The following is a 21,839-nucleotide window of genomic DNA, read 5'->3' as shown; positions in this document are numbered from 1 at the left end:
GGAATGATGTAAAATAAAATAAAATGAATGTGTGGTTCAACTTTTCTGTTTTTTGTTTTTTTTCGAGATCAGTATGTTCTTTTTCATTTAGAATCGGTCTATTTTGATTGAACGGCTGGTGTTTTGAGAAAGAGACAGAGAGAGAAAGAGAACTAAACACATCATTTAATTTACATTTAATATGCAATAATGGGAAGGAAATAAACTGATTTGAGCGCACATCTATTCATTACTGGGCAAATCTGGCTTTGGCCTCATTAGTGCTCTCTAGACTAGCTAGTTAGCGAATGGTGTCGACTGAACCTGAAGAGATATCCCAGAAATCTCCTGTCTCCCTCCTACTCCTCCCCCATACATCCGTGCCCTTGAAGTCAACTCGCGAGTCATTTAAATGGTAATTGCTCCGATATTCACGTCATGTCGGATCCTCTTGCCTTTAATGGATTCCTCGAATCTGCCTCATGTCAATCATGGACTTGTTCTCTTTCGTTTGCCATCCGCTGTGATTTATTCCCAAAGATGCATGAGGTTGGCATGAGTTCACTCTGAGATTCAATAGACAGGCCGTCTCAGCAACACACCACTGCAATTCTGGTTGACTTAAGCCCAGGCTGTGGATAGGCCACATCCATAGTATCCTGAGCACACCAATGTCATGTGGTCTGGGTAATTTGAAATGTTGTCTATCTGGTCATGCTAGTCATAGTTCGGGGAAGCGTTTGCGTGTTTGTTTTTTTAAGTGTATGTGCTCTGTTCCCTTGTCTCTGGCCAAGGGGAAATGTTTGTGTAAAATGTGTGGCTTTCTCTGGACACCCTTTTCAGACTTTAACCTCTCTCTTTAACCTCTCTCGCTTTCTCTGGACACCCTTTTCAGACTTTAACCTCTCTCTTTAACCTCTCTCTCTCTCTTCTCTTTCTCTCTTTCTTTTTGTCTCTTGCACAAGCACAACACACACACACACACACACACACACTTGCTTTCACCCACTTGATGGAGCCCCTCTTTCTCAGACCTCTCCTACCTTCTCTCTCTTGCTCACACACACACACACACACACACACACACACACACACACACACACACACACATACACACACACTAGCATACATACACACACACAGATCACACAGGCTAATCATAATCAAACCATTACCCTAATGCCATGAACTCTCCCCTCAGACACGTACTGTGATTATGAGTCGCCTTGCTCCTGGTCCTTGTCCAATCACAGTGGCAGCAGCGACTGGCAGGCCGTCTCACCTCAGCAGAATCACCTGGGACGACGCGGTTTACAGCCGGTCACAGATCACTCTGTCGGCAATGCTGATGGTAAGGCGAAGGCACCGTAGCACACACTAATCCACACTTGGCTCTTGTTTCAAAATATGACCATTTGGAAAAGAGAGGTTCTGATTAAAAATCTCTCTTATTTTTATTTGATATAGGTTTTATATGAATTTGAATTTCCCTCATGGGATAAAAAGAGTATATGATATACTATATTAAGCTAATAAATTAGAACATTTTATAGTTTGTGTTTTCATTTCCAAAGAGTAAATATTTTGAGTGTAGTGTTTCTAAAAATGCTGAACTATGTTATGTAAAGTGAACTTCAAAGTCGAACCGTTTGAGAGATGTAATTAAACTTGATTTGCCTTTTAACCTTATAACTCTTGACATGTTATACACTGACACAGTTCAACTCGTTATTCCATTTCACAAGTCTCAAGTTTGGTGTACCTTTCTGGTAGGGAATATTACTCTGAACAAATTTGAGTAAGTCTCACATCAACAGCTGCATTATATATTGAGGCTGAGAGATCTAAATAACTTCCAGACTTGCACATCATCTTACGATGTATCATGCTGTCATGGTCTTTCAGAGTCAGATTGTTTAGATAAACTCCCACTGACATGGGGACAGGCACTCCAAATCAGAGTGCTACAGTTTCACTAAACTCAGTGGGCTGCTTTGGTGGTGAGAAATTGCATATGTATGAGTGATAGAACCTGATACAGTAGCTATGAAGCAAACAAACTAAGCCAGATACCACAGCGCATTTGGTAAGATCTGAAAAATACCAAGTACACATTTTGTGGTTTGATCATGGTTAGAACGTTTTCATTATTTAAAAAGGTGAGGGCAGTGGTAATGCTCTTCGTATCAGACACAGCAGGTCCGGTGTGTTCAAAGAGAATTTTGAAAGATTTTCTTTGGCATTATTCTTGTGTGCAAGGGTGATCGTGTGACCTTTTTGATTGCCGTTGCAGGCCACTTCCTGGTTCTGGGGCCCAGCTCGTCAGCCGTGACCTCTGGGAACTGCGAGTTCCATGTCACCAGTCCGGTGCTGATGGGCAGTGGGCCCCTGTGCCACCTACGGGTTGCCCGCTTCTACCCACCTCCCTCCGAGGGCAACCTGTCGGTGCTTATAAGACGAGCCGACTCCTCCGCGATCCTCAAAGCACTCGCCCTCAGCACCACGGGCCACGGAAGCAGCAGGTCAGTAGAGGGGGGGGGCTTTCTTAAACATAATAATCTTACCTTTCACTTGCTCAAGCCACTGATTGCCCCAGAGTTTTCAGAAAGAGTTCAGCCCACGCAGTACAGTGCTAGGTGATTTAGTGAATCGTGTGAGTATGGCCAAGGTTTCATGAGCAGAATGATAAAAGGAATGAGCAATATGACAGGTTCAGTCTATTGTTGCCAGCCTGGCTCAGGGCAAAGTGACAGAGAATAGATGTTCGTGTTGTTCGATTTGGGGAATAAAAGTGTGAGTATATAGTTTGGAATAAGCCAAACAAAATCCAAAACGGTGCAGGAAAGATGGAGCGGCGGCTGTGGACAACCTGGTCATCTGAAGTGCTTTTTAAAGGCCCAGACCAGGAAGTAATAAGCGCGGCTCAAATTACCTGTGCCAAGCTCACCTGTAGGGGAGAGAGAGAGAGAGAGAGAGAGAGAGAGAGAGAGATGCAGACAGGCCGTGACAGTCTAGAGATGTTTACTATGATGTAGGTTGATCTCTGTTGAAATACAGTACGTGAAGATAGAAAGACACACAGACAACTTCTTAGTTAGTTAATGGGGTTATTCCTTAGTTGGAGTTCCTTACCTAAATGACTGCCTTTGGTCACCAATTGAAATCAGTTAGCAAGATGCTCAGTGAACCATTGCGGAATGCAGAGATGCATTGGGATGGTGAAGTTATTGTTATTGCAGGTAGTCCAAGACACACACACAAACACACACACACACACACACACACACACACACACACACACACACACACACACACACACACACACCTTTTATTGTTATGGCACTGCTCGATTAGATTGATGGATTGGAAGGAATAGATTGACCCTTCGTTCTGTGGGGCACATTGCAGAGAAAATTGATTCGACATTCACTTACTGGTATGGACAGAGCAACAGTCTCTGCCTTAAGAAAAGATGGATTGCGTCTCCAAAGCTTTTGTTAAAGGAGACTGCCTTGATATTGATTTTCTTGCTTGGCAGAGCTATTTTAAGATGTATAGAAGCATTTTGTTTCTAAAAGCAGCCCTTGAAATTAAGTTGAACTTAATTATTTTGGTCATAACAAGAGAGGACTACTGTATGTAATGCATACAAATAGATAATATAAGGAAAGAGAGGAAGCAAAGGGATAGATTTAGTACATTTTATATGCAGAAATGAAGACTAAATCAAGGATAGGTATACTGTACCCCCTGCAAATCTAAGACAAATAGCCAAGACATGAGATGAAAACATACTAATAGGAACATGCAGAGCACAGCACAGCATCAACCAGGGAGATCATACAGATGCCGAGACAAAGCCTTTTTCTATTGCGATTTAATATGTGCAGATGTGTTCTTTTACATATTAAATTACAATAGAAACAGGCCTTGCCATAGACATGCAGATACAAGCGTTTGGGGGGTTTTACACCAAGAATAAATTCTTTGTGTGAAATATGATCATGTCTGTATTTTGAGATTTTATCATTTTTCCCAACACTGTTGTTGACTCATCCAGCAGTTTGCCTTCAGGAGCCCCAGGCTGTGACTCTTATCACTATGAAAACAGCAGCACTATGAAACGTACACTTTCTTTTGCCAGACTGAAAACACCAGATGCGTAACCATCAATGTCCTATTTTAGGCACACTTTAAAGGGATATTCCGCCATTTTTGGAAATACGCTCATTTTCCACCTCCCCTCGATCAAAACAATCGATATTTACCTTGCTCCCGTTCATCCAGCCATTCTGTGAGTCTGGCGATACAACTTTTAGCTTCAGCCTAGCATAGATCATTGAATCGGATTAGACCATTAGCTTCTCGCCTGCTAGCTTCATGTTTAAAAGTGACTAAGATTTCTGGTAATTTTCCCATTTAAAACGTGTCTCCTCTCAAGTTAGAAAGTGCAATAAGACCAACTGAAAATGAAACCTGGCGTTTTTCTAGGCTGATTTGACATGGAACTACACTCTCATCTGGCGTAATAATCAAGGCAACTTGCAAACGTACCATAGGCGCAGTGATATCGTACGCAGCATCTGAAAATAGTCCCCATAGACAACAAGCAGTAGTAGTGCCAGTAGTTTGCAAGTTGCCTTGATTATTACGCCAGATGAGAGTGTAGTTCCATGTCAAATCAGCCTAGAAAAACGCCAGGTTTCATTTTCAGTTGGTCTTATTGCACTTTCTAACTTGAGAGGAGTCACGTTTTAAATGGGAAAATTACCAGAAATCTTAGTCACTTTTAAACATGAAGCTAGCAGGCGAGAAGCTAATGGTCTAATCCGATTCAATGATCTATGCTAGGCTGAAGCTAAAAGTTGTATCGCCAGACTCACAGAATGGCTGGATGAACGGGAGCAAGGTAAATATCGATTGTTTTGCTCGAGGGGAGGTGGAAAATGAGCGTATTTCCAAAAATGGCGGAATATCCCTTTAATATTAATGACAACTTTAGAGTCATTTTTAGGCTTGATATAGGCCTACTTATCAGAAACTTGTCAGACCATAGGCCTAATGCATTTCACATGAGAGAATGGCTGGGTGTCAAGACTGGATGTATAGTGTGTTTCATAATTCAATCTGGCAAGGCGATAGACATCTACCCTGAAATAATATATACCACAAAACACCTGAGCTATGAGAATATAACGGCATAGCAAGCTTTCATCCAATTGCTCTTGGTAAATCATAGAGTCACCTAAAAGCAAAGTGATGAGGTATTCAGATCTCATTTTATGGTACCAGGCATTGCACAATAGTTGAATCAGTTTAAAAAACAAACAAACAAACAAACAAAATGTAGACACATTAGATTATAGTGACCCATTTTTGTACATCAACAAAAATAAAAAAGCACAACTTACATTCAGAATATCTATTTCTGTCGTTCTGTTTTAAGTTAGGGAAAACATTATTTTCATTCTCAAACCATTATCATAATAATAACAATAATCATAATTGTAACTGATTTAACATATTTTAAGAAATTTAAACACATATTAATGCCACGTTTTGTTTGTTTGTTTCTCCATATTTGCACCACATAACCACTACAGTGGAGGAGAAGGGGAGGCAGAACCCCGCAGGTATCTCTTGAAAATGAGCTGCTGAGATGCTGGTTGTCATACCACTGATAAAGGGATTGGGGCATTAAGGGATTTTTTTTTTTCCGAAGTCAGATGTTTTTCAGGCTCTTCGAGGCAAAGTTTACTGTAGCTGTCGGGCAGATACTAAGCTTTGGGGATCCTCAGCAGGAAATTGATCTGAGGCTCAAGAGTTATGCAGAGGAGAGAGGAACGCAGATAACTAGGAAGGGAGGGCAGGGGAAGAGGAGACGATGATCATGATCATATGTGTGTGCCCGCTTGAAAAGGAAATGCACACACATATTTGTCGGTCCAGCCATTGTGTTTTTAAAGGAGCCTGAAACCAGGGACGAGGAGAGAAATAGGATGTGACCCGTCCTGCTAGGAAGGCAACAAAAAGCACGTCTCTGTAAGCACACAAATAACAATGAGAATATTAGAAATGACATTTCAACAATGGAAACCATCATTATGTGTTGTGCTGAAATCTTAATAAGAAAGGGGGGAAAAAATTGTGACTGTAACTGAAATAATGTGATGAAAAGCGTCAGGAAATGACTTCATTTGACAAAAACAAGGCCCCACAGTCTGACAGAGCATGTAATTGGTAAAAGAAAAGAAAAATATACTCAAACACAGCACAGAGAGAAGGAGAGACAGAGAGTCATTTCTGCCCGTCTCTTCCCAGAGCCTATTGGGAGGAGCTGGAGGCTGCCATCGGGCTGGTTGACGAGCCCTTTCAGGTGACGCTGCTTTACTCTGGGTGTCTAAAGGACGATGGGGCGCTGCTGGCCATAGACTCTTTGGAACTGCCAGGCTGTGAAGGTGAGACTGCCAGGCTGTGAGAGTGCTTGTTGGTGAAGTACATGTCTTCCACGTAATAGAAATACAATTGCAGTTAATTACCGTAGAATTTCAAGCCAGTGAGCTTGAATTGTGTAAAAAAAAAAAAAAGCGAAATAAGAAACATAATTCGTACTTTCTTGAATTCTGAGATTAAATAAGCGCAGAACCTTTCATAAGAAGTCATGCTAGTAAATAAACAAGAATGAATCCAATTTTACATTTTCCCCATACGAAAAGTTCAATCAGGAAAAAGTTGAAATCAGCTAGGAAGGTTAACATATAAAAGGTATTTGCAGAAGTACTTTTACCAGTCTTGCTTATCTGTATGTGTGCTGTGATATTTCAGATGACCATGGCCTAGACAGTGACTGTGACGAGTCTACGACCTTACACTGTAACTTTGGAGGCTGTATAGACAAAAGCCGGGTGTGTGACTTCCATACAGACTGCCCATTGGGGGAGGATGAGGGCTTCGTATGTGGTGAGTTTAGACTCCATGCTCCACTATGCTTGCTGTTTTGAATTGTCATTTAGTATTTATCTCACATTGCATCTCACTTTGATGTTTAGCACCACTACTCTAGCATAGTACTGCTCTGTTATTTTTCTAAAGTTTATCCTGAATTGAATCTGAATCTTGCACAGAATTTACACTAGTTATAGTGTTGAAATAGCCACATTGTATTGCTCCTACAGACTCTGTACCCCTCCTAGTTGTCATATGTATCACTGCTCCAAGCACACCTTGCGCAACCTTGTGCACACTCAGTGCAATTTGAGTGATTGGTTGGCAAATTTATGTCAGATTAGGAAATCAAGAACGACACTTATTCGTTTAGTCAGCATGTAGAGCTGGAAAGCCGGAAAAACATGTAGGGCAACAGATTGAGGGTTGACAGCCACAGCGTCCTTCCTGAAAGGTTTCCTGACCTGTTTTTTTTTTTTTTATCAACATGCCCATCATTGAAGGCTTCATTGCCTCCCGTGTGCCTAATCAAAGGCATTGATTGGCCGTAGAGTGCTGTGACATGTTGGTCTTTGTGCGTGCCTTAATTGCCAGTTAATGGAAGTTCTATTCGGAAAAAGCCTGTCCATTCTGTGGCTCTGTAGCACAAGGTGAACTTATAGCAGCAGCAAAAGCCTGGTGAGTGTTTTTCAATGACATGGACCTCAGGCAGGGAAAGACGCTAAAGAAAATAGGTCACTTCCAAGTTAAAACTGGTTCACAGAAACAATATAAAAAAATGCATTTTAAAATGTAAATAGTATATTTGTTCTGAATTAATTCGAGAATATTTGTGCAGTGTTATTTAAGCAATATGACATGAATGGGGGTGGTTTTGGTAAAGAATATTGGCATGGCTGTAATTCGTTCATTATCCAAATGTAATTATACATTCATTGATCATTCGTCCTCCGCCCACAACAAATACAGTAGGCTAGTTACAATGTTAGCCTTGGCATTTCCCGTTGCCAAGCAATGCAACACCACTTGAGAGCCAATTTCAGAGAAAGTAATTTGTGTAGCTTACTTACTTCTCAGTAATTCTCAGTGATTTCAGCCGAGGGTCCTTTGCCCCATGACCTCAAGCTAAACACCTCCCCCAGAAGCTTTTGTCCCTTCAGGTCGAACACTGGTCAGCTGAATCAGCCAAATGCCTTAGTGCAAGCGCTAATGGAACCAACAGTGTATCTCGTAAATTGCTCCACTAATAATGCCGCTGCATCGACATCATGCACACATACACACACATACAGTACACACATGCACCATGTGACGTCGACGCAACAATAGCGGTAGCAGCAGAGAGTAGGAGCCATTAGGCAAGTATTATTTAGAGATAAAAACTCGGTGTACTTACAGACTTTCCAATGCCATTCCGTAGCATTATTAGTGGGTACACCGCTGGTTCCATCAGCACCTTAAATACCCCTTATTTAGGCCTACACACCATTTTCTCACTCAGTGTGAAGTCATGAAATTGCAGCTCGCAGTCATTTTTGAATAATTTTTGAATTGTGAAATAATTCAATGCAAGATGCGGAGTGATTATTATCGATAAAATGCCTGAGTGAAAATGTGATTATTCATGGCTTGTCCAATCAGAGATGAATGAATAGTTTGACCGGACCTAACTATTGTTTAATATTATATATTAACTGATCCATTTATCAAATAATCTATTCATTTCCAGGAACATCTTTCTGCCTTTATGTTCTTCACATATCACATATCACATATCTCTACAACCATTCATTTGACTATAGCCTCACACTTGGCAGGTGTCTTGCTTTGGATGAGCTAGTTTGTGATTGGACCCATAGGTTTTGGACAGGAAGCAGGGGACAGATGTGTAGGTGTCCAGCCTGAGCTGCTGCCTGCTGGGCAAAATCCGAATCCAGCCGGCAGGTCAGGCAGGGTTCACCCAGCCTAGTGTCCGTTCAACTCAAGATAGAAATGGTGTGTTCATGCTGCCACTCCAAGCACACTGAGCATGAGGCCTACTTTGACACATAACGTATGAGACAATTCCAGCAGCAGCCCGAATTTCAGATTGGTTTCCAAGTTGAAGAGCATTTACAGGCTACCATGGGCAAGAGAGTGTCAGAGCAAGTGTGCTGTGCAGATGATCAGTAAAGACCTCTGAAGTTCACCTACAAAAAGTACCCAAAGCTGCCATCTTTACCCGTAGAAGGAGATTCTGGTGTTAATTGATATATAAGCTAACTACCTATGGCAAGTTGCACTGTACATTAGCTCTGCAGTAGCAACAATCAAAGTCTGCTGTCTTAACATACATAAGATCACCAAACCCGCTCAAAGGCAGATGACAAACAGTGTAACAGATGCGATGATCAGAAATCACCCATGTTATTTTGACATAGGAAAATGGATTTGCCTATATAAGGAAAATGTCCTTATATAGGCAAAGATGGCAGCTTTCCGACTTGAGAGGTCTATTCCAGATTTTCGTGTGCCTCCTCATGAATGAGTGCAAGTCGAAGCTGTTGGTGTGAAAGGGCCATCTGAGGCGTTAACAGCAGGCAGCGTGCCACCTACATTAGCGGTATTAAACTTTAAGGCCGTGATAAATTCTTAATCCCCTCCTACGGATTAGCCAGCGAGAAAGTGCTTCCCTTGCACAGGCAGGACTTGCCACTAAAAGCGAAGTGTGAGAATCACAAGCGAAGGAATCTACATGGCAGACCTTGTGTGTTATGGTAGGCCGTTTGTCTGCCTGTCTTTTACATGCTCAAGGATAGTGAGGCTGGCTCTGGCGGTTTTGGCGGTGTTCTTTCTGTGTTGGATGTGTGCTTTTCGTTATATGAGGTGTTTTACGATAAGGCCATTTGCGTCATTATAATTTTATACCTATGTGAGAGGGAATACATACTAACATTTCTATTAAGTAAATGAAGTCAAGATACCTCATTGGGGCAGAGTTGAGAGCCTGGACTTTTACTGCTGTATCAGAAAAGAAATGGGCTCCACTTGCCAGGCCTCCCCCCATTAGTCAGAAACGCATTTTTGCTCTCAGTCAAATGCATTCATCAGTGGATGCAAAAAAAAAAAACACAGCCCCTGTACAGAATGAGATGACTGTGCCCAGTTAGTAATGAAATTATGGTGTGTGTGTGTGTGTGTGTGTGTGTGTGTGTTTGTGTCTCTGTGCGTGTGTGTTGCTGAAAGAAGGGTTATTGAAAGCGCTGGAATTGTGGGGCCCACGGGAGTGGAGGTTTGAAATGATTTTTTGGAGTGATTGCGAAGGCCATGAAAACGTAGACACGCTCTGCCGAGTGAGTTCCAGTGCTGCTGCCTGCTGAAAATCGCGGTGTTGATCTTGGAGTTTGACTTTTCAACCCTGTAGCCGAGTAAACCCTCCCCCGACGCTACAGTAACTGTGGATCAGACGTCAGCAAAAAAACCCTCAATGTCAATTCCTCCTCATCCCTTGCAGAGCTGTCACTGAAGAACTGCTGGAGGAGAACTCCACACAATGCCAATGCAATGTGTGCGCGTGGAGGTCGGTCTGCATTGGCTTTGTGTGGAGTTCTCCACAAGCAGTTCCTCGGTGACAGCTCTGCATGGGACGGGGAGGAATTGACGTACTGTAGACCTCCACGCGCACACACACACACAGACACACAGACACACACAGGCGCGCGCACACACGCACGCATGCACGCACACACGCACGCATGCACGCACGCACGCACGCGCACACACACGCACACACACACACACACACACACACACACACACACACACACACACACACACACACACACACACACACACACACACACACACACAGTCACTCACTCACACACACTCACACACACTCACTCACACATTCAGTTTGTTTTGAATGGCCACCAGCAATTATATTTGCTAAACAGCTGGAAATTACGACTGGACGGCTTTGTGTTTCTCTTGGCCTTATATGAGCATTCTCTAGCCTCCCCTCCTCCTCCTCCCCCTCCCTCCCCCTCCCTCCCCCTCCCTCCCCTCCTCAAACCGTCCTCCTGATCCTTGTTGTGTGTCCCTCCAGACTCCTTGCCTTTAGGGGCTCACTGCTCGTTCGAGTCGGGCCCGTGCGGTTGGTCAGTGTCCGATCGTCCGTCCTCCTGGGCGCTGACCAGCGGGGAGGAGCTGGGGAACCGCAGAGGCCTCCTGGGCACCACGCTGCAGCTCACTCAAGGTCAGTGTGTGGGGAGTGGAAGTGTGATAAGGCGTTTCCTCATCACTTTGTCACGTTGCGGAGGTGTCCACCACCCTTCTTGTGAATAATATCTGCACTATGTCAGTTGATACGCAGGCTCGGCGTTAGGGGGGGGCCATAGGGGTCCAGGCCCCCCCAAACAGGTCTCTGTGCCCCCCCAAACAGAGTGCTCTGTAGTAGATATTTTGCAGTATTTTGCCCCCACCCCCCCCCCCCCCCCCCACCCCCCCCGACAGGTGCCCCCCCCCGTCGATGCTCATAGCCCCCCCACTCGTTGCTCTCTGGCTCAGAGGCTGTTGATACGTTGCCCACCATTGCAATAATATTAATGTTTTTGGAGGAGGAGTATTAGAAGTGTTCTCTGTAAATACATGACCTGCATCGAATTAAAAATGGGGTGTTTATATTTCTAAGACTTATGTGGCTTATTCTTGTGTGGCTTAAAAAAAGCCCAATGGAGCATTACTGTAAGCTTAGTAACAGTGATATGAGAAGGGTTTTAGGAGGTGTGAGATCATCATGGGTGTCAGGGAGGGCCTCTGCCATCACAGTGAGGAAAGAGGACAGAGGTCAGAGGTCAATCTGTATTGGATATCTCTACATCTTGGGGAGCGCAACTGATTTTCCTCGTAATGTAATTCTTGCACATATTGCTTTGCGCCAGTTAATAAAAAAAATACTGTTTGCTCGAAGTCGCTGTAGACATACAGCATAAGTAAACACGACCCAGGCAAAATATTTCTCCCACAGAGATTGTATTTAGGGATTATGTTTCCCTTTAAACAAATTTTGCCTAACTATTAAATTAGCTCTAGTTAGAGTTTGCCCATCATTCGTATGAAGGCCCCTAGAGTGCATATGTGCTCGGCCGCTGTATACTCGGTGTGAATGATTATTAGCCTTTTCATTAGCACGCAAGTCTGCCCATCAGTCTCATCCACACCGGGGGGAAGCGTTGTTAATGGCTGCTAAATCAGATGAGACGGATCAAAGACACATTTCGGAGGAAATCCATGCAGGGCTGACCTTAAAATTACCCCCCAGCCCCTGGAATATTTTTAGAGAAACACACTGAATCATTTCTGGAGATAAATACCCTGGTCCGACCCTCGTCAACTCCCTAACATAGTTTTTGTAGCCGCCAAAGCAGCACAGAGAGATACAGCTGCCATGTTTGTCCTCCTTCGGTCGGGGAGGTGAGCAGGATCACGTAGGAATTCGAGACGGACGAGGTGTATGGAAAGTTTATCCTGCAAATAGCCTTCCACGTTTTTTCAGATTACAGGCTTTAAAATGCAATACATTTGAGTTTTTTTTTTTTTTTAACAACACCCCTATGAGATTTAGGCTAAAGGTATACTCCAAAATATTTATGAAAGAGAGCATTGAGCTCTGTTTGGAAAGACCCTGTGGGATCAGTGCTTAATAAAGAGATGTCCTTCAGGGAGCAGACATGCAGTAAGATTTAGGAGCAGTTGAGGAGCGCCTAAGCACTATGTGGTTCTTTATGATGAAGTGTTTTGTGAAAGTGTGCTCCTGCAAAAAAAAAAAAAAAGGTTTCTATAACATTTGGTCGGTCCACCTATGTTTTATGGTTGGCTGGTTTTGTGTTCAGCCTCGAAAGCTCTAATGGCTAAGCCAGCTTGATGTGTTGTGTGATGAGAATTGAATGCCACACACCCTTTCATCACTAGATGAGGGTAGAGCTTTCACCCTTGACCTTGACCTTGACTTGACCTCCTGTCTAGTCTCGTCTACGTTGTTCCTGTTCTGTCATTTTCTTCACCAATTTCTTCTCTTCCCCCTCTTTCATATTTTATCTTCTCTTTTATCTCTTGTAATTTACCTTTTCTAACTAACTCCATTGTTTTTATTTACCTTTACTTTTATCGACTTCCTCCTTGTTACCCAGGTCACTTCCTGTATTTGAGGGTCAGGAGCAGTCGCCTATCTGGAGAGGCTGTGATGCAGAGCCTGACTCTTCCTCAGACCGTGTCTGCAAGAGACTGTCAGGTGTGTGAATGACTGACCATTGATAGTGCCATCATGGCAGTTTAATGCTTAGTGATGGCTAATTCCTAACGAGCTAGCAGCAGAATGTTGGTGTTGGTGTTGTGGCTATTTCAATAAAGGTTCTATAGATACAATCAATACTAAATGGTTCAACATGATGCTGGGTAGTGTATGTTTAATTTCACATTTTTTAAAAGCCAGTCATCATAGTTTGATGACACTACTTTTAGAATTGTTCAAAATGTTGTCTTCCTCTAGAACTGTCTTTGAGACATGTTGTTTGCTTTTTTTTTAATCTGAGTTGCACAGTTAATGACACATTATTGACTGTGCTTATAAATGACAGTCAGCTACATACTGTCATTGTGTTGCTTTTCCTGATCAGTTTTGTCGAAATATACTGTAGAGTTTTCTGTAATACACTGCTGTACTGTAAGATTCACTTATGATATATCCTGTGCTGTTTTGTGTTATATGCAGTTGCGTTTCTCTGTGTATCTCTACGGGGATTTCAATGGCACTGTGATGATCTCGCTGGAGTCCAACGGCACCACGATGTCCCTTCTGGTGTTCGAGAGGTTAGGGCTTTGGAAGGACAACTGGCAAGAGGTCACTCTGCCCATTTCCCGCATCCTCAATGGGTACGCATTCTGCATACAGTTTGCATTATCTTCAATGGTGATTCATAACAAGCGCAATCACTTTGTTGCCATTTATAAACTGTAGGCACAGGCAGTAACATGATGATTGTAGATCCCAATAAGCAAACCATGTGTGCTCCAGCATGAAATATATCTCTTCATTGGTGAAGGTTCCACATCAAAGTGCGAGCGCTGTGGGGGCCTGCCTCTTATGCTGACATCGCCTTGGATGACATCACCCTGGGAGCAGCATGTTTTAAATCAGGTAGGGCTATTATTGTTGTATTTCGCACTTCAATGGAACATACTCACTCAATAAATAGCCACAAGCTGCGAGGTGAATTTATTTTTATAGCGGAATCGTGAAACTGAATCTTGAGCACTGGCCCTCCATAAAGTCTTGACTGATTACCCATCTGTGACTGTGGGCTGTCGCTTTTTACGGTCTCTATATCTTTTTATCCTACCATCAGTATACCATTTGCCAGTATGTAAACTCTGACTGCTGCACTGGATTGTTCACAAAATGAGGTCAGCAGAAAAGTTCTGTATCTTCAGAGTATTTTCAACACTGTCTTGAGTTGTATCATCAACACTGCCTTGAGTTGTTTCCTCAGTGTGCGTGTAGAGTCACCCTAGCCGGCCAGCTATGCTGTTTATTGAAAGTCCATGGATATGCCAATGAGGCTGTGAGAAGATGCTCCTTTTCTTGACCTCTGCAGAAGTGATGTATTGTCAATGCAAGAGCAAGTGATGGCTTGCTGGGGCGCATGGAGGACATAGCGCAAAAAGGGAGAAACATTTCTGCTCCGAGCGACTCAGAACTCAGATTCCTTAACCGCTGTCTCCAGTTAGCAGCGGGAGATCCGTCTTGCGGAACCGATGATGCAGGGCTCGGCCGATTGGTTGTGAAAGATGCGGGTGCTGATGGCGTCCCCCCGCTGCTGCGACCCGGGAACAAAAATTCTCGTAAATACGAATGCCATGGATGTGTTTGTCAGCGGCATGGGTGGCGGTGACTCCACAATGGCGCATCTTTGCGAAAGGTCGCAGTTGAACGCTGACATAGGCACAATCTGTCAACGCTCGCACTGGGACGCGCCCGCACTAGTGTTTCCTAACTGCTCGCACGCCAGGAACATTGTGGGGCCGCAGGCCAAGACACCCCATCGACAGTTTAATTCGTTAATCGGCAAGGCTTGGCCCTGTCGATGCACGTAAACAGGGTTTGGACCCGTCACTGAGCCTGAACATTAAATTCCAGAGAGGTCTTGTCAGGAAATAGCTTTTTAACGTTCTTTATCGCCTTGTCATCGTTTGTCCTGCTCTCATCGAAATCGCTCTATCTTCTGTCACGCTCAAGTCAGGCTCTGCTTTCTGCAAGGTTTACTTGCTGCCCCATCTTTTCCCTGGGTTTGCATGCCATTCTACAGTTTATGTCTTCCCATTAGTTTTACAGGAGGCTTTAAAGCCTGTCCTCAGCAAAAGTAATGCCCCCCTGATAACTCTCTCAGATCATCGGGGTCTTTATGTTCTCAACATGATGATGGATAGCACAATGGAGTTTAGCTCTACCACAACTGTTTTTGATCAAATTTCTCCTTCTCTCTCTCTCACTCTCTTTTTATGTATGTGTGTTCTGTGTATTGAAGATCTAAGCTCGATGCTCTTGCATAGCAATGGGTTTCTGCACGGATTGGACTCGCTGAGTGATATGGACTACTTCAGCCCTCTTCCTCAGCCTTCTTCATCAGGTAAAAGCATCTCTCATCACAAACCACATCTATCTTTGGCCATATGCGATGAACAAAGCCCAAATGAGGAACATTTGTGTGAGTTCACTCAGCGGGAATCCCTACACATGTGTATTTATGCTCTGTAAAGTATTGGTATTACCTCTTCAGTGATTAAGTGAAAGTTCTTTTCATTTTTCATCATCAAAAAACATGTACTGATGCTGTGTGATATTTTGCCATTCCAAATAACGGTATTGTTTAGAGAACCTCAAGATCAAGTTTACCAATCACTCAAAAATTAGCGAGTTGAGTTTAACACATTTTTCTGTAACCACATATTATTTATTTATGTTTTACTTTTTTCTTGTAATACAGGTTGGCAAAAGAGCTTTTAGGGTCACACGGTTAATTGGGACAATGATGTCAGGCTAAGACATAAAGTAATGGCCCATTAAGCAGTGGGGTCGGGGTTCGCAGGTCGCCGCCTCTCTGTCTCTGTTTTGGATTTCTCATCCATGCTTCCTCAGCCCAGAGTAGACGGTGAAAAATCAGGGGGGCCTTAGAGGAGCGATACTGGGGCCCCCAACAGCCGGAGGCAAGAGGGAGAGGGATGGAGAAATGAAAGCAAGCAGTGAAGAATATGATTCCTGCTTTCTGTTCTGGAATGGTTGTTAAAAGGCATTACGCACAAAGGCTGGTGAAAATGGAGAAAGAATGTTAGCCAGGCTCACTCATCTGTGGTACAGCCCCTCCCCACCACCACACCCATTTTTACTGCATGTTCTGTAACTGAATATGTTTTGATTGTGACTTTTTGAACTTTTAGAGTCTTGTAGCATTTTAATTGACAATAATGGCACTCTGGGGTAGTTCTGGTCTGAAGCTTTTTATCAGTGCCCACGCCCTTTAAATGGAATGCCTCAATTTTATTTTTACATTTTGGGCTAAAATCGTTTAGATACATTTTTTTCCCCCTTCTACATCACCCTGACTTCAATCAATGTGATATTTCCTGTTTGTGCTGTGTCATTATGGGGTATTGAAAGTAGATTGATGGGGGTGGGGGAATGAATTTCAATGACTTTAGCATAAGGCTGAAACATGACAAAATGTGAAAACAAGTAAAGGGCTCTGATTGTTTTTTGAATACACCACACATCAGCCTCCAACCGCAATTTTCATGAAATGACAGAAAGAATGTGTGATGACTGCGGAGCAACAGAGAAAGTTGCTATTGTATTTAACAGCCATTCATTGATAATTCCCTTGCTGGAAACATGACTCGCTTTACGCCAGCTGTAATTTCTTTAGGTTTCCAGGGTCAGTCCTCAGGAAGTTCAAGTGTTGAAAAGTGCTGAAGTAACAATGACTACAATTCACAAATAATTTGCCAGGGATTTGTTGCGTTTTAAGCTAAAGCTTGGATGCGGACCCAAGATCAAGACAAAAAGCTGCACTCTGTCCTGAGTTCCTGTCTCCTGCATAATTTTTAACCCAATTTATCCTCTGCTATGGTGTATCTCTTTACTGTTTGGTCACACCCAAACTCATCTACTTCTGTGTACTGCAAGAGGTTCAGCTCGGTGCTCAGGTAGAGATATAGTCTGTGATAGGTGCTCTTGGGGTAGCGAAAAATCCAATGACACAAACCAAAAAAGGCAGGTCCCAGGCACTCAGTCAGACCTAGAAAGAGAAGGAATGAATTAAAATGCTTTTATTTACATGGCTTAAGTCATTTTTTGACACAAAAATTACACAAGCCAACATGTTTCCACCAACAAAGGGGTCTTCTTCTGAAGAAGACCACTTTGTTGGTTGAAACAGAAGAAGAAGACCACTTTGTTGGTCGAAACATGTTGTGTTATTTTTGAAAAATCATTTACTGTAAGCCATATAAAATAAAGGCCTTTTAATTAATTCCTTCCCTTTCTACATCGGACTGAGTGCCTTGGACCTGCTTTTTATACCTTCTGTGTACTGGTGGCAATCCAGTTGGCAGGAATCACTGACTGAGTTTACATGCACTTTAATATTGAGGTTATGAGGCTCATCCCGATTTTGATCATGTTCAGATGTTTACATGAGCATCAGAGAGCTGAAACATTTCAGAAAATGCATATACTGTACTAACTATTCTCTAGTCTGCAGTGCCTCTAGTGTCCGTCTGAACTGAACCTCTCATGTCCGAGACGAGTCAGACCTTTTAAAGCCCTCTCTGGTGTTTGTGTTCTCAGAGGTGTCTCTGATGACCTGGTGGTTCACCTCCTGCGGGGCCAGTGGCCCTCGAGGCCCCACGCAGGCCCAGTGCGACAACGCCTACCGCAACACCAACGTCAGCGTGACCATCATCAAGGAGGGCCCCCTCAAGGGCGTGCAGAAGTGGCGTGTGCCCGCCACCGACAGATACAAGTGCGTACCATCCCCAAAAGTAGTTACAGTAATAATGAATGATGATACATTTTATTTGTATTGCATGCAAATCGCAACTCGCAAAGTGCTACAAACATAATAATGGTAAGTAGTTATCAGCACTCCTATTTGTGGGTTTCATCAGGTCCCTTTCCACAGGTGTATAAAATCAAGCACCTAGATTACCGGTATGAATGCAGACTGTATGGTGCTTGATTGATACACCTGGGGAGAGGGACCTGATGAAACCCATGAATAAGTGGTGTGGCATGTTAGCTGTGTACACAATACAAGTGGGCTTTACTCTGGTGAATCACAAATGAGTCTTAGGGGCTTTTTTAAGGAGAGCTTTTCATCAGATGCAGAGAGCCCTCTAAAGTATAAAGTGCCCAGCAATCCCACTTTCCAACACAAGGAGGTTCCGCTTTTAATCTAACACACCTGAGTCTTTTAGGCATGCAAACTGCCTGTCTTTGTGTGGCTTTAATTCTATTTTGACACATACAATAGGTTCTGAAGGAATTTCCAAAATTACCAATTCTGAAAGTTAACCCTTTATGAACCTTAGCCAGACTCATGGGATGTGAATTGTAGCTGTAGTGGGCAGTATCATTCTGAGAGTGTGGTCCTTTAGCCTCTGTGAACATTGTCCTCTGAATGAACCCACACTTATTCTCAGAAACACGAGTAGGTTTTCACATAAAAATGTTTTTTTTTTTTTTTTTATGATTTATCTCTGGGGTCAGCATCAGTTCTACATGGAATGGACAAGATAGAGAACAGCCCTCTCTGGAAATAACAGGGAAAACGGCATGTTTTTCAGAAGTGCAATTATGTGTTTCAGTGATTCACTTTTTGAGCTAATTCACAGCCATTTCAACCTGGTCATGGGGCCTCATTAAAAGGATTCTCTCAAGTGCACACAAAAACAAACACTTCACCTCCACAACCCCGATTGTGCCACAGATGGTGTGTGTGTGGAACAGCCATTACCTCTAAAGTGCAGACTAGTGAGTGCTGTGTGTGTGTGTGTGATTGCACTCCCCGAGCCCTTAGTCACAGGCTCTCGTACGAGGCTGCAACAGCTGGCCCACGCTCTCATTATGATAGATGCGTTTTGTCAGGCCTTTGGCTACGCACGGCCACTCTGCACCAGCGGAAATTAAAGTCCTATGCGCTGCACACACCTTTCATTTCCACTAATGTCCACCCTACCGAGACACGCCAGAGGAGAGGAGAGGTGTGAGAACGGCCAAACACTTGTTTATTTTTCCTGTTTATTTTGCTTCTGTCTCTCTCTCTCTCTCTCTCTCTCTCTCCCTTCTCTCTGGCTCTCTCCCACTCTCTCTCTCCTTCTCTCTCTCTCTCTCTGTCCCTCTCTTTCTCCTTCTCTCTCTCCTTCTTACTCTCTCCTTCTCTCTGTCTCTCTCTCTTCCTCTCTCTCCCTCTCCCCCTTCTCTCTCTCTCTCTCTCTTTCTCACTCTCTCCTTCTCAAATTCAAATTCAAATTCAAAGGTAGCTTTATTGGCATGACTCATTAAAGCAGTGTTGCCAAAGCAGACATATAACAATACAAACAGATACAATATCTGTTTGGAAACAATCAACACAAACAAATTAAGAAATAAAAGAAAAAAGAAACTTACTAAATACTACTATATGGTTTATAAATGAAAGGAAACGTATGCAATACTGTATAGAAGGAAACTTATTATGAATACAATAATATAAGTATATGTACTGTATATACATCAAATATTGTCATATGCACCTTCTCTCTCACCCTCTCTCTCTCTCCCTCTCTCTCTCTCCCTCTCTCTCTGTCTGGGCTGCGCTTGGCCCTGAAGGATATCCGCGTACGGTGCAGCAGGAGGCAAAGGGGCCAAGAACCACAACAAGCGCTCCCACGGAGTCATCATCATCGCCATCTTTCCCCTGGAGAAAGGGGACATGCTGTACATCCTGGTGGGGCACCAGGGAGAGGATGCATGCCCAGGGGTGAGTGATGTTACACCATGAGGAAAAGACAAGCATCTACCACCCCCCTTCCAAAAAAAGCGTTCCGACTTGTACGAGGTGTCAAGTGTTCCGACTTGTACGAGGTGTCAAGAGTTTGCCCGGCAATAAACTGCACATTATACTTGAAAATTATATCAAGACAGTATGCATAAGACATACTGTAAGACGTTATACTTGACCATTTGTACCATGTTTATAAATGGCTCTTTAGTGTCGTGTTTGCCATGGGAGTGTGTGTTTTTGTTTTTCTTGTTATTGGTTAAGCCCTGGTTGAACTCGGTAGGCAAGTCATTTGTCATTTATGATCCAGCACTCCTTAAAAGTCCTGGAGCGCTTTAGGATATTGACTTGAGCTTTGCAGAAATCGTATCTATGATGCAACACCTCCACCCTCTGTAGCAACACCATCTTCAATGTGTCACTGACTGAGAATCAGTAAGAACCAAAAGGATAGAGACACACAAACATACGTCAGCTCAGAAGGACTTATAAGGAGGATAGGAGCAGGCTTCACTCAAGAGATATATTATTTTTAGAGTGCTGACCAAAATGATAAGCTACAATTGAAAAACGGGGAAAAAAAGGCGCACTATGCATAAATAATCACCATTTATTCCACAATGGGAATAAATGGTCAGAAGTCAGAGGGACTTATAATGTTCAGATTTGCCACGTTTAGCTCACACTTGATACTGACACTGATCTCCTGTCGGCCTGATCTGACTTTAAATATTTCCCCTCTGTTCCTCCTTCCTCCTCCTTCTCCTCCTCCTCCTCCTCCTCCTCCTCCTCCTCCTTTTCACAGAGAAACCCTCTGACGGAGAAGATGTGTCTGGGCGAGTCATTTGTGATCGAGGACAGCTTCGCCAAAGACGGGAAGGACTCGGAGTGGGGCGGAGGAGGAGGGGGTGGAGGTGGTGCCACATACATCTTTAAAGTGAGAACAAGCGCCTCACAGTCCAACAGACAATCTTTAAAAACAAAAAAAGCAGAACAAGAAAACACGATTGAGACCGTCTTCAATAATGCATTTATGCAGTTTAAGGGCAAGAGCGACATTCAGAAGAGATTCATCACGATAAATCACGTCAATATCTCATAAAAAGTCTTCAGATCCTCCATAAAAACCTGCAGATCCTCATACAAACCCACATATGTGCTTACACAACCAATCGCTCGCACTGACATAAATAAGGAAAGCCTGGTTGCTGGGAGATGTTGGTAATGGGCCACTCTTTAGCCTGCAGCATCTGCGGACGTTCTCAGGATATTAGCCTGAGACAAAATTTTCTTTTTCAAGCCGAGCCGACCCAATGTGGAGAGATGGCTCAGGGGCCAGTGTGGCGTGACAAGACACACATATCATTCCCAGGAGCACTTGGGAGACATCCTGAACTGATTAGTGGTTATCTGAGTGAGCCTGTGGCTCTTCCGACACACAGACAGACACACACACACACACACAGGATGGATGGAGGGTTGGCAGAGGACTGTGCGGGCAGGGGGACAGGACATTTTTTGGGTGTCTCCAGTGGAATCCAGTGGGTGTGGTTGGCGGTGAACCTGTCGTGTGTCTCGGGTGTGCCCTGTGCAGATGGTGAGCGGGGAGCTGGTGCCGCTGCTGATCGCGGCGGGCGGGGGAGGCAAGGCCTACCTGGAGGACCCGGAGAGCGGCCAGGAGCAGCTGCCGCTGGAGCAGTACGAGAACCACACCTCCGCCCTGTGCCACAACGGCAGGACGGGCGCAGCGGGTACGCTGGCACAACACACACACACACTCATACACACACCATACACACACACACACAGAGACACACACACACACACACACACACACAC

The 21,839-nt window shown here is 43.8% G+C and overlaps 1 protein-coding gene across 1 annotated transcript in view; it reads left to right on the top strand.

The window, feature by feature from the left end:
• Positions 1 to 21,839, top strand: part of ltk (leukocyte receptor tyrosine kinase) — a 64,887-nt gene that overhangs the window by 21,876 nt on the left and 21,172 nt on the right. Inside the window, exons 3-15 of the mRNA XM_062522581.1 lie at positions 1,181 to 1,330; positions 2,273 to 2,501; positions 6,301 to 6,437; positions 6,805 to 6,939; positions 11,012 to 11,161; positions 13,095 to 13,195; positions 13,676 to 13,836; positions 14,007 to 14,101; positions 15,489 to 15,590; positions 17,807 to 17,981; positions 19,829 to 19,979; positions 20,806 to 20,937; positions 21,595 to 21,751. Coding sequence (XP_062378565.1) covers positions 1,181 to 1,330; positions 2,273 to 2,501; positions 6,301 to 6,437; positions 6,805 to 6,939; positions 11,012 to 11,161; positions 13,095 to 13,195; positions 13,676 to 13,836; positions 14,007 to 14,101; positions 15,489 to 15,590; positions 17,807 to 17,981; positions 19,829 to 19,979; positions 20,806 to 20,937; positions 21,595 to 21,751 — 1,875 coding nt within the window. The remainder of the gene's footprint in view (positions 1 to 1,180; positions 1,331 to 2,272; positions 2,502 to 6,300; positions 6,438 to 6,804; positions 6,940 to 11,011; positions 11,162 to 13,094; positions 13,196 to 13,675; positions 13,837 to 14,006; positions 14,102 to 15,488; positions 15,591 to 17,806; positions 17,982 to 19,828; positions 19,980 to 20,805; positions 20,938 to 21,594; positions 21,752 to 21,839) is intronic.

Source organism: Sardina pilchardus, chromosome 20 (genome assembly GCF_963854185.1).
Source record: "Sardina pilchardus chromosome 20, fSarPil1.1, whole genome shotgun sequence".
NCBI classification, from domain to species: domain Eukaryota; kingdom Metazoa; phylum Chordata; class Actinopteri; order Clupeiformes; family Clupeidae; genus Sardina; species Sardina pilchardus.
The sequence above is the reverse complement of the archived record's forward strand: the minus strand, read 5'-3'. Positions and strand labels throughout refer to the sequence as shown.